Source organism: Nanorana parkeri, unplaced genomic scaffold (assembly GCF_000935625.1).
Source record: "Nanorana parkeri isolate BGI_ZX_2015 unplaced genomic scaffold, ASM93562v1 scaffold2283, whole genome shotgun sequence".
Taxonomy (NCBI): Eukaryota; Metazoa; Chordata; class Amphibia; order Anura; family Dicroglossidae; genus Nanorana; species Nanorana parkeri.
The window spans coordinates 124,908-137,687 of record NW_017308551.1 but is presented as its reverse complement, the minus strand read 5'-3'; the positions used below and the strand labels follow the sequence as shown (position 1 = coordinate 137,687).

The following is a 12,780-nucleotide window of genomic DNA, read 5'->3' as shown; positions in this document are numbered from 1 at the left end:
CCCACTATATAGATATCACACACACACACACACACACACACACACACACACACACACACACACACACACACACACACACACATCTTATTTCCTCATTGGAAACAACACTTGTGTATATTCGTTCTCACACTGTCTCGTGTCCACTCTAGTGAGGCTGCTGTATGTTCATTGGATGCAACATCATTTAAAAACCTTGTAGATGCTTGTGTCCAAAAATTCTTTTTAACTTCTGTTTAATTCTCTCTCCTTTTTTTTTTTCTTTAGCCCAAGTTCCAGACAGCGATGAGCAGTTTTTGCAGGACTTGCAATCAGAAAACCGTAAGTCATTTTGCTTCATGTACTACAATGCTATGACAGGTTTAGATGATCCAGCTAGAAGCTTGCAGCACAGCATTCTCAGGAATAACCATTTCAAGGCCAGAAGAATGTGCTTGTTGCAGCAGGGAATGTTATGTTTGCTAGTGACATTCTTTGTTCCAGTTTTTCATATCAATGTTTGTTTCTTCTAGTGGGGAGAAGAAATGCATATGCTGTATGCATCAACCTTATTAAGCAGAACCCAGCAGGTGTTGGTTTCATGTATTTTAAATGACTTCATTGTGCAAGCCCATCTGCCTTCATAGGGCTTTAACTGCATCTGTCACCTGAACTTCTCAAAGTGAGAATGAATCGGCTTTTTCATGGGCTGAAGTTCAGTTTTTTCTATGGCACGTTCCCCCAACATACAACATACAACAAACGGCTCCACACCACACTCTCGTTGTTGACATCACAGAGTGTGGTGTGGAGCTGTTTGTTGTCCTGCAGGCGGCGTCACGATCTGATCCGTTGGGTTAGTTGTGTATTGTCGAGCTGGAGGTGTGGCGATCTGGTCCAGACAGTGAATGATGGATCGTAATGTTCAATCCTGGAGTGGCTAAATGAATATTGAAATCCTGCAGGTGGATGCTGCTTAGTGCTTTGTATTCCCTAGGGAAAAAGTCCTGGATGGGTGCGTTGTTCTGAGAATGGTTCTGTGAGGTGTATGGTGGCGTCCAGGTGTTCTGACGCAGGGGAAGATATGGCGAGCTGGTGTGGCACCTGGTAGGAGGTTTACAAGTCCCAATGGGTGAGAAGATGGGCCAGCTGGTAAGTGGCAAGTAATCCCTAGACTAGGAAGGGGTAATTGTATCCCCGCAGAGATGCCGGCTGGTGTGGGATCAGATCGTGACGCCTCCTGTAGGACAACAACCAGCTCCACACCACACTCTTGTCGTTGACCTCACAACTCAACTATTCTAACGGTGAGTTATAGAAGTCACACTTCTTTTTGTTCATCCCAGAAGCCTCACCATCTTATTTTCATTATATCTTCAACTTGGTTCACTACTCCACTGCTCAAAAAGGAAGAATACGGCCCTGTTGCCCAACACCACATAGCACCACGATTTCTTTTTTGTGCCCCCATTGAAGCGAGTGCTCATCCACCCACAAGTGAGTGCGTTACCTCACACCCTCACTATGTCGCACCTGAGTAATTGCGCTAGGTTGTGGCGCTTCGTTCTCTTTTTATGTCCCAGGAGGCAGCAGGAGCACAATAACTGGAGGGCTGACCTGACCCCCCAAACTAGGGATGTTCAGATACTTGGCATTTTCACGAACTGCCAGGGTTGCAGCTGGGACCTAGCTCGGGCGCTCCACCACTTTCCTGAAATCATTAGTCTGTATTGTTTTAGAATATGACCCTAAACAATAGTCAGTACTTGGACTTGAAAAAATGGTATTGGTGTATCCCTTTTTTATATAAATTATAAAAAAAAAACATATATTAAAACGGATGCACAAATCTCAGGATCTCTGTATGCTCCTTAAAAATAACAGCTGCCTCCTAATATGTAGAATTTTTCTCTAGTCTAGTCTTGGAGCTGGAAAAGTATCTGTACATGTACTTGTACCGAGTACGGTACTTGGTATCTGAACACCCCTACCGTAAACCATATGTTTTCTGAAAGCACAAGCCCAGTAGAATAAAAAGATGGTGCTGCTAATTTTGTAGGTCCTGCAATAATTGCGCAAATTTTTGCCAAATCAACATTAAACCGATAAAAATACACAATTGATAAAGCACACTAAACTGTATCGGTGCACCAAAAAAAAATACTTTTTCAACTAAATCTAAAAGAGAAAAATTTATTGAGTTAATAAATAACAAATATTTGCAAATTTTAAATTGTGCCTGTTTGAGAAACGGTAAAAAAAAATTAACAACGAACTGTAAATAAGCAACTGATGTTAAAAAATCTTTTGTGCACTGTGTTGGTGTGTGTTGTAATAAAATGATACATCCATACATTTAATTGCAACATGGCTCATCACAATGCACGGCAATATGTCACAACGGGGCTTTGGTGAAATATCAGTGGTCTAAACAAGCCCCTGAAATTTCCTTTTTGAAATGGAAAAAGAAATTTGAGGACACAGAGCTTCGGTTCTGAATAAATGGAAAGCACTCCATACAGAGGCTTCCCATTCATTCATAAACGAGATGGTAAATAGTTTATGATCATTCAGTTATGAATGGGTAGAAGCCTCTGTACAGAGTGCTTCTCTCCATTCAGAAACTCATGAATGAACAGGAAGTGATGTAAAGCACTTCCTCTTTCATAACTGGGGACACATTGTACTTGGTGTCCCCAGTTGTTTACAAACACTGGAGTGATCAGCGATCTGCCCCCCCACCAGCCATTTCTCCTTGGATCCATGCTCCCTCAGCCCATACAGGCGGGGGATAGCAGCAGGGATCTGAGGAGAAATAGATCCCGGCCCAGTTTTCATATTTTAGGTTAAGAACATTTTGTACAAGTACAGAAAATCCTTGTTGATCTTGCCAATAATATAGTGTCCGTCACTACCTGTGAGCTTGACAGATTGCAAAAAAATCTTCTCTTTCATGTGCAAACTACCCATCAGCCCTAATGTAATGGAGATAAACAAAGACAGACGTGTGTGTGTTTTTTTTTTTTTTAAACTTCTAAAATGTTAAAATATTCTGTGCATTTTGGAATGCATCCAGATTTCATTAAAACAATTAACTGAGTGAGCTAGAACTAGTTCCTGGGGAAGCCTATTTCACATATTCACATCTCATACTGTGAAGAAGCCTTTCTGTATGCCACAATTAAACCTTTTTTCTTCAAAACGCAGAGTGCCCCCTTTTCCTTTTGCAGTGAATGACTATGCACCAAGTTCACCATATGGGCAGTTTATCTATTTTTACATGGTAACCTACAGGACCTGGTATTCCCAGGCAGTTTTGCATCCAAGTACTTACCAGGCCGACCCTGCTTGGCCTCCCAGATCAAACAAGATCAGCACTTTCAGGGTGATGCAGCCAGTGAAAAAGTCTCTAAAAAAAACAACTTATTCCGCCACCACATGCAAGGACTGGTAAGCTGCAATATAGAAAATTGTTTTGAGGTTTAGAAACACTTTACATACAATTCCATGTGGCAATCACTTAATTTGAAAGGAAGACCATTTCTCTTTCTTCCAAAAATTCTCTGTATTTGAAGGAAAGGTTTGCAGCACTTCTTCCACCAGTGCAGCAAATGTTTCCCCTCGGCTTTAGCCAGGCGGTAATGAAATGCAATCTTCCATTAGAGGTCATTAGTGCTCTACTCTTGCACTCTTCCGAGTTCCTGCTTATCACGTGTTAGACACTGCATTGACTGGATACTGGACACCAGTTACTTTATATACCTCAGCAATCATGCTGCCAAGTGCACTGATTTGATAAAGGAAAACGTTTGTTTTAATTGTCCCCTTTTTAAAGTCATGTGTGGAGAAACTGTCTGCACATTGATTACTGATAGAAAACCCAGCAGTTCGGGGAGGAAGAAGTTTGGCATCTTTTTTGTTTAATCAAAGATTTTGTTGTTTGTGAATTGGTTGATATATGAAGATGTGGGGCAGGCAGCTCTATAAATAAGCTGGGTTGTTAGACAGAACTGCACACTCCTTTATCATACAGTCTGTCTGCCTGGCCTTTCCCTCTGTTATGGGAGCAACACGCAAAGCCTTTGAAAGGATTGCACCCACAACAGATTGTGCGGAGCTGTTTCGGAAGTGTCTGGTCTGGCCTGTGGGAGTGTCACGTTTAGACTTGTTCCTGAACAATGTATAGTACAGGGCTTTGTGTGTCCTTAGTTTAACCCCTGGTGGCCCGCTTGTACTTTCAGTTTGTCTTTTTTTCCGCTCTCGAGGCCTGCCTCCCCTCACATTTCCTGTTTGCTCTGTAAACGAAGGATTCAGGGGTAATTGAAGTGCTGGCACAGGATAGGTTCCAGCATATGCCGTTACACTGCTAGTCTACCTTTCCTGAATGAAAACATGTCAGTTTTTGCTGTTAAAGAGGCCAATAAATCAAGCTCAAAATGACTCCATAATAGAGAAGTGTGAAAAGAGGAATAGAGAGTGGTCACCCACAATAACCATGCTGCTCCTCTTATAGAAGGTTGTTGTGGGCAGACTACTGATTTGTTTGGTGGCAGTCATGCGGCATCTTATTTAAATTACCCTAAAATCTATTAGCAAATCTTCAAAATGTGTTTCAGCACTTGGGCAGCGTGTGTGCTGTGATTTTATGTTCTTGCATGTGTTTTTATGGGGTAGTTTTACCTGCTTTTTCAGCCTGGAGAGAGGCTACAGGCAATGGGGAATTAACAAAAACTGGTGCACACCAAAACATGTGCCAGTTTCTAGATACCGCCTCAATGGTGCTTCCAGTGATTAATAAAAGCGGCATGTGCCAATTTGTCGCATGGTGTTGCATCAGATTGGAGTGCACTTACTCCAGTGTGCATCAGCATTTTGGCACAAATCTGAGGTAATCTTCCACTGGGATCCACAAATCTGAGGTAATCTTCCACTGATCCTAAGTTTTCTCCTTTTCCTCTTCCTGCATTGCTGCACCTCACTGGCCGTCCATAAACATCTACTTCTCCTCTCATTGCTGCCCTTTGCTGGCCATCTATGCACATCCCTTTCCTTCCTGCATTGCTGCACCCTGCTGGACGTCCATACACGTCCCCTTCTCAGCTACTTGCATTGCTGCTCCTCACTTGCTGTCCATACACATCCCCCTTTCCTTCTTGCATTGCTGTGACTCACTGGCTGTCTGTACACATTCCCCTCTCCTCACTGCATTGCAGCACCTTGCTGGCCGCCCATAAACATCCCCCTCTCCTCTCCTTGCTGCACCTTGCTGGCCATCCATACGCATCCTCCTCTTCTCAAGCTGCAGTGTTGTTGCCCCTCCTTTCTACAGATTTACCGTATATACTCGAGTATAAGCCGAGATTTTCAGCCCATTTTTTTGGGTGAAAAGTGCCCCCCTCGGCTTATACTCGAGTCAGCGCCATGTGCCATCTTACTTACCTCGCCGAGCGTCGCGTCACTGCTGCTCCGATGTGCGGCGCTCCGAGCGGGGTCATCTGGCAGTCTCCGGGTCCTAATTTAGGTGGCCGGAGACTGCCAGATGATCTTTTAAATAAATATTAATGTAATTTTATTGGTATCTATCTACCAGTAGCTGCCTCATTTCCCACCCTCGGCTTATATTCGGGTCAATACTTTTTCCCAGTTTTTTTTGGTAAAATTAGGTACCTCGGCTTATATTCGGGACGGCTTATACTCGAGTATATACGGTATACCACTCTGGTATTGGTATATACTTTTAGAAATGTTTTTGGATTAGAACATTGGCGCAAATGTTTAATTATTTTAGTCTACACAATCGGAAATCTATAGAAACTGTCGCATAGCACTTTTAATGCAATTTGGCATGACTGGTGCAACACCACATGTATCTTCTCTTTTAACGTTTTTAATATGGTGCATGGAAAATGCGTCAATATTTAAACCACAAAACTGGCATATTTTCCTTTTTAATTCTCCCCCAGTATCTCAGTAATATTACTGCATCCGTGTCTAGAAACAATGTTTTTCTAAGAACAACAACCCTACATTATGGTGTGTCTGTAATTGGCATCATAGGTAGACCTCAACTATGAGAGACAAAATGAGAAAACAAATCCAGACAAATCACAGTGGCTGATTTAGAACGAATTTATTAGCAAATTATGGTGGAAAATAATTGAATCATTGGGAAACCTTAATGGAAAGTGGTTGGAATGTGTCGGCAGTCAGAACTGTAATGTTTACTCGCACGGAGTCGCTCATTGACAAAAGAGCTTTTGCTGTTTAGAGCAGCTCTGATCTATACACAATCTGCAGAAAAGGAAATGATGTCCCAAGTGAGACGCTTGCATTGGTGTTACACCATCCCCTGACATTTGTCACGTGACTGCACTGGGACATGGCAAACAAGATGGATGTAGTTGATGGCAGAACAGTGACAGCAGAACAGATTAAATACGTCATTGCCTATTGTCTAAGTGCTTCTTTGGGCCCTGCTAGTGTCCCACGAGTCTCGTGAGGACAATGTGATGCAAACACCTTACTTTTACCTTCTTAAGAGTAGATTTTAATCTTGGTGATTACATTTACCTTTGTATATTTTATTTACTTCCTTCTAATAGATTTTAGTCTAATGTGCAATTAGTCCTTTCAGATTATATTCAAATCCTTTATTGCTGCAACCATGTAAAGCCAAATGATCCGATGGGGAACTCATCTGCTGATCAGTCCAAGCTGTAAACCCAGAAATACAAACTAGAATTATTTTATTTTGTAGTTTTATTTTAGTTGATTAACAGATTATTACATATGATGCAATAAAGCATATTCATTATTATTATTTTGTATTTTTTTTCCTCCAATTAGAATGTGATCTAATTTTTTTTTTTTTGTGGGTTGCTCCCACCAATTTCGTGCAGGTTCTTGAGTGGCACCTCACTGCAATGCATCACCCTGCCCTTAATGCATTGTGTTCATTTTTTTTTTAAGTTTAGATATACTTTAAGGTTAAACAGGTAAATCTTCTGACAAGCACAAAGCATGAAATCTTACTGCTTTCTTTTTTTAATCCATGCTAACCGTCTAGTAGTAATATATACTTATTTTTTTTATTTACAAAATAAAATCTTTTGGTATCTGCGGTAAAAATATATTTATGTTGCATTACCTGGAAGCACCTTGATATTTGCTCCAGGCCTATGCTTTCAGGTTTGGGTGGGTCCATTAAAAGGCTGTCCAGAATCCTTAGAAGTGTTTATTTTTATTGGTAATTGCCCAGCCTGAAGGAGCAGCTTACAAACACCTGGATTCAAACCTTGAACTCTGGTTATACATTAAATACTTCACACAAAACAAACTACAGTTGGTTGGATGGTCGCATATGCTAACCCGTCCTTCTTTTTTTTTTTTTTTTTTGTACTAGATAGAATATGAAATACGGGTGCGTTTAATTATATCAGGCCATTAGGCAAACTAGAGTTCTAGTATAATCTTAGTGTAACTTGCTACCTGGTCAGTAGCTTTAGCTATATGGACATTACATAGTGGTGCATATGGATTAAACTGCCATGGTCCTTATTGCCAACCTGCCCCTGGCACTATACTGTATGCCCCTGCACCTGGTACTATATACCCCCTTAGTGCTTTTTCACCTGACAAAAGTACACTGGTATCTGTAGTTCTTCAGAAGTAAGCAAACGGTACCTTATCTATTATTGCTCCTTTTATGGTTCTTTCAAGCGGATTTCAGTGACTGATGTGTTTTTTTTATACATTTAATTTCCTTTTTTCTGTTTTAGTTGCTTTTCACAGTCCACCAGTGAAAATAAAGAAAGAACAGCCCAGTTCTTGTTCGGAGCCCAGTCTTTCGTGTAGCCAGAAACAACAGTTTGAATACCGTAATGGGGAGCCGTGCCTTTATGCCACGTGAGTTGGTTATGTTTTTTTAATGTTGAAGTATAGCATTGCCTCCTTGAAACAAAAAGTATGCACATGCCGTATCTTTCATCACTTAGGTAAAAGGAAAAGGGATTTCTCATTTCAGGATAGTTGGTGGCATTAATTAGATACTTATTTAATGCTCTAAAATGTAACGCTACATCCAGCTCTGCAGCTTTAAATGATAAAGTCACATATTCCAAACGCCGTGCTTTACAATATTTTAGTGGAGGGTTGGTTCCTTCTAGCCCCATCATTGTAGTTTTCTCATGACTTTGTTTGTATAAGACACGGTTTCCATATCTTATGTGTAGCAACACTGACAGTTGGAATAAATGTAATTTCAGGCTGCATCCATTTTAGGAACCATTCCGAATACCCTCCTGTATTTGCACATCTGCACCCACTATTCTTGATTTAGGAATACACCCTATGCTTTTTGGAATTATGGCAGAAGTGATGTCACTTAATTCTTGGCTTTTTGGCCTTTAACGATAACTTTACTATGTTTTTAATTTATTGCCCTATGGATTGGTAGTGGCTATAGTGTTATTTAATGTGCAGTTTCCTCTTTACTTTGCTTACAGTGTCTATGACCAAACATCCAGACAAGCTGGTATCAAATCTCAGAACCAAGGTGCTCAAGTGTCCCCACTCCATCACTTTTCCAGACAGGACCGGGGATTTGTCACTCCACAGAGCTCATCACAGTCTGTTCAGTCTGGAGGATACCACGTGGAACATAGGTAAGGGTCATTATTAAATTGCTTTGTTGATTTTTAGCTCATTTCTCTTGTGGGAACCATATTTTGTATTTTACATCAAAATAACAAAGGGAAATCTATCTACAGCATAAAAATATAAGGGCTACAGGTATATTTTCTGACCCAGAAAGTTACTGTGACAGCATGAGCTACTAGGTTGATTTGTAAAGTACCCCATTTATTGCCATGTCATAGCTCTCATGGTAATCCCATGGTCAGGAACAATGCTGAGGGTAGGGGAGACCATAGCTGCCACTTGAAAATGGTGTCGGAGAACTAGGAAAAATGTGCAGGTGAGCATTCTCACAAGGAACGTTCATTAACATCTTAGGACACAGGCATTGTGTTTAAGTACGTTAATAGACAGATTGCAGGCACTATGTGGTGAGGTTTGTTTTGGCATATTTTACAATAATGTATGCCGATGGCACTGAACTAATTTTGCCCTTGTACATCATTTTTTTTTTTAACCATATTTTGTCTTCTTAGCTCTAGGTACCCACAGCAAATGCCAGAGATGTGCCACTCCTTTCCATCAGCACAGAACATGAGCAGGGAGTCTCCTGCCAACTACCAGCGGCAGATGTCCGAGCCATGTCTTCCATACCCACAGCAGGGCTTCAAGCAAGAGTATCATGACCCTATGTATGACCAGGCAAACCATGGCGGTCCAAGCAGAGCCCAGAGATATCCTTCCAGTGTTGTAATCAAACAGGAACAGACAGACTATTCATATGATTCAGGTAAAAGACCTGCTACCTTGAGCACATCCCTATGTTTGTTTAAAAGAGATGTCAAAATGAAGGTCTTTAATGCCTAACAAAACTTTAGTAATCTTTACCCCATCCAGATGATTTCTACAGAATAATGTGCATTATTTCTTTATCTGCAGCCATTTTCACAAAAAAAATAATATACTGTGTGTGTATGTGTGTGTGTGTGTGTATATATATATATATATACTCATCAGCCTGCTATCTCAAGTTCATGGCCAACTTTAGGATGGGCCTTGCTTTCTTTTTTCCCCCAGTTCATTGCCTGATACTCAAGACTGCCCAGTTGGGCGATCAGAATCACTTTCTGTAATTTTTGGGAAATTTTGCATACAAATTGGCCAGTTTCCTCTTTTTGTAGAGAACATGGGAGTAATTTGTTAACCATGTGCGTGCCACTGCAGTTTACCACGCAAATCTCATAAGAAACCGTGGCATGTCCTGCCACCATAGTTCACAAGCAGATGTTTTTCTACCTATTATTCTTGGAAGGCTATGGCTAGCCTTAGTCTGAAAAAGATACTGGTTTAGGAATGGTTTAAACCGAACAATAGATTTTAGTCGCAATATCTTAAAAATAGATTTGCTGTTTTAGGATTGGCTATAAATGTCTTGATCAGATGCCCAATTTGCACAGACAAGAATCTGAGCATTTGGGGTTAACGTGGGTGTAAAAGCAACTAAACCTTCATAGCTTGGGATTATTGTAGTTAAATCATTTGTCGGGTTCGTTACTGCTTGCATAGGATTTTCAGCTTGTTGCAAAATTTCTGTGTAGTCTGGTGATGCTCCCCTCTTCTCTTTGGTCATCGCAAATGCACCTCTATCCGTATGGCCAGGTGCACAGGAAACAGTGGCAGGTCCCAAAAGGCAGATATCTAACTGTCGTTCTATGAGAAATCTGCCTATCATTACAAAAGTAAATCACTCCCTAAGGAAGTAATGATCCCTTAATAAATATTACCTCTGTAGACATGCAACAGAGCCAGTTACCTGAGAGCGTTTTACTGGTGAATAATTAAAAGTACAATATTTATCTGCTAAACTAAATGTTAATGTATTCCATGTTACCACATTTTGTAAAGAAGTTTTTATAACCCTTTGGGGTTTTGGTGGCAATTGTTTGTTACTTATTTATAATAGTTTATATTTATAATAGGTTATGCATAAAATCTGTCATTTATGTAGATTTGTTCTACAGCTAGCCCCATATAGCTTCATTACAGATGGGACCTTTATATCCCTGTCTGATATTAGTCTCTACCCTCACATTTTATAGCCAAGGCGAGAAGCAGTATTTGGTGCTTTAAGTACTCGCCTGCCCTTGTCTGTCTTGTTTCCGAACCGCTGTCTGTTTGCATTGCTTGTGAGTTAATGTCTGTTCCACGCAACTCAGTGCCGCCACATTAAATGTAATGTAAATTAAATGGCTTGTTTTAAGGTACAACAATGCAGTAACTAAAGACTATTTAACATTCTTGAAAAAAAACAAAAACTTTCAGGAATGGTTGGCAGTGGAATTACACTGCTAGACCGATCAGAAACCTGATTTGTATTAATGATGGAGTTTCAACTCTTGCCATCTTCTTTTAGTCCCTGGAATGCTTATTTAGCATTTAGATAAATTAAAATCTGTCTTGGATCTATCACTGCTTCTTGTGGAGTTTCATCTTCCAGCTTGTGGCAGACCATTCTGGGATGAGGCTGCACTCTTCGTGTTCTGTGACCTTGCAATTTCAAGCTACCAAATTTCTCTGATAGGATTGCATTATGACCTTGATTCATGGCTCCCTCCCACCTGCCTGCCAGTCAGACACACATACACTCTGAATGGAGTCAAAAGAATTTCACTCACAAAATGGAGGACGAGCGAAAGACAAGAAGTCCCCATAGGGCTACTCTGGTGCCGGTTTACACAGCTGGGCTGCCTTTTCATAGGCGGCTGACATCATAGCAGAAATATGGGCTGTCTTGTGGTAACACTATCTGTTACAGTATTTCTGCCCAAGGCTATTAAGGCTTTGAGAGAAAAAAAAAAACTGTGCTAATGACGTTGCAATACAGTATGGATAGTACAAAACTTCTAGTATTAACATTTGAGCTGTAATCTTTTGCAGGTTTTTGTTTAGATTGTGAAAGATCAGCTTTTTTTTTTTTAACACTCTTGCTGCCAGAGCCTATTATGATGATGATGATTAACATTACCGTTATTACCATTACTATTATCATTAATATGTATTATTACTACTATTTATATATATATTTTTTTTTTTTGTGTGCACACATGTAAAAATACACAATTTTAGGCCTGAACACTTTAACCACTTGCTGACCGCGGTGTTTGCATCCACTTCCTGTCCAGGCCATTTTTCAGTATTCAGAGCTGCGGTACTTTGACTGGCGCTTATTCTGTCATGCAACGCTGTACTGAAATTAATTTTATACTATTTTTTGGGGGACAGATAGAGCTTTCTTTTGGTGGTATTTAATCACCACTGGGGTTTTTTATTTTTTACTATATAACGAAAAAGTACAGAATAAAAAAAAAAAAATGTTTTCCCTTTTATTATGTTAGGAAACATTTATTATTACCCAATTTGGATAAAAGACGGGTCACGTCGGGTAAATAGACACCACACGTGTGAAGTCTTAAAATTGTGCACGCCCGCGAAATCGCAAAATTGGCTATAGCCGACACTTTTTAAAAGATTTTACCGATCATCATTTTAGTGTTATCAGTGATTGATGGCCCTAGAATTATTGCTCTCACTGTGATGTTTGCGGCAATAAGTAACATGTCCGGTGTAATTGGCACAATTGTCGTTTTTTTGTGTGTAGGCGCACCTGACGCATTTTTGCGCATCTATGTGGGGGACTTTAAAAAAAATTTGTGGGGTTTTTTTTGTGTGTGTGTGTAAATTTCTTTTTTAATTTGAGCACATTTTTTTTTTACATGTAACTTTATTATCTCATAGGGGGATAAGAATCCCCCTATGTGATGTCAAATTACAGTGACAGGTCCCCTTTATGGAGACATCAGGTGTCTCTAAGACCCCTAATGTCACCTAGGGACCCCCAGAGAAGTTGATGAAGCACAGATCTGCGTCATCAGCTTCTCTCCGGTTTCTGTACCGGAGAGTGACCTCTCCGGTAGTAAACATCACTTCCTGCATTCAGAGACCGGGGAGGAGAGCGGAGGGAGATCGTGTACTGAACTCCCTCCGTTCTCTGTGCACTGATCTCCCTCCGTTCTCTGTGCATGGAGCCACACTGCCGGTCCCGGATCGGATGCCTGGGATCGCGGGGACGGCGACAACAAGAAGAAGTTGGGGGGGGGGGGGGGGGTTGTT

The 12,780-nt window shown here is 40.7% G+C and overlaps 1 protein-coding gene across 2 annotated transcripts in view; it reads left to right on the top strand.

Moving 5' to 3' along the window:
• ETV4 (ETS variant 4) overlaps nucleotides 1–12,780 on the top strand; it is a 63,757-nt gene that overhangs the window by 28,074 nt on the left and 22,903 nt on the right. For both annotated transcript variants that reach the window (XM_018573229.1, XM_018573231.1), the window contains exons 3-6: nucleotides 265–318; nucleotides 7,755–7,881; nucleotides 8,481–8,639; nucleotides 9,147–9,400. In XM_018573229.1, coding sequence (XP_018428731.1) covers nucleotides 265–318; nucleotides 7,755–7,881; nucleotides 8,481–8,639; nucleotides 9,147–9,400 — 594 coding nt within the window. The remainder of the gene's footprint in view (nucleotides 1–264; nucleotides 319–7,754; nucleotides 7,882–8,480; nucleotides 8,640–9,146; nucleotides 9,401–12,780) is intronic.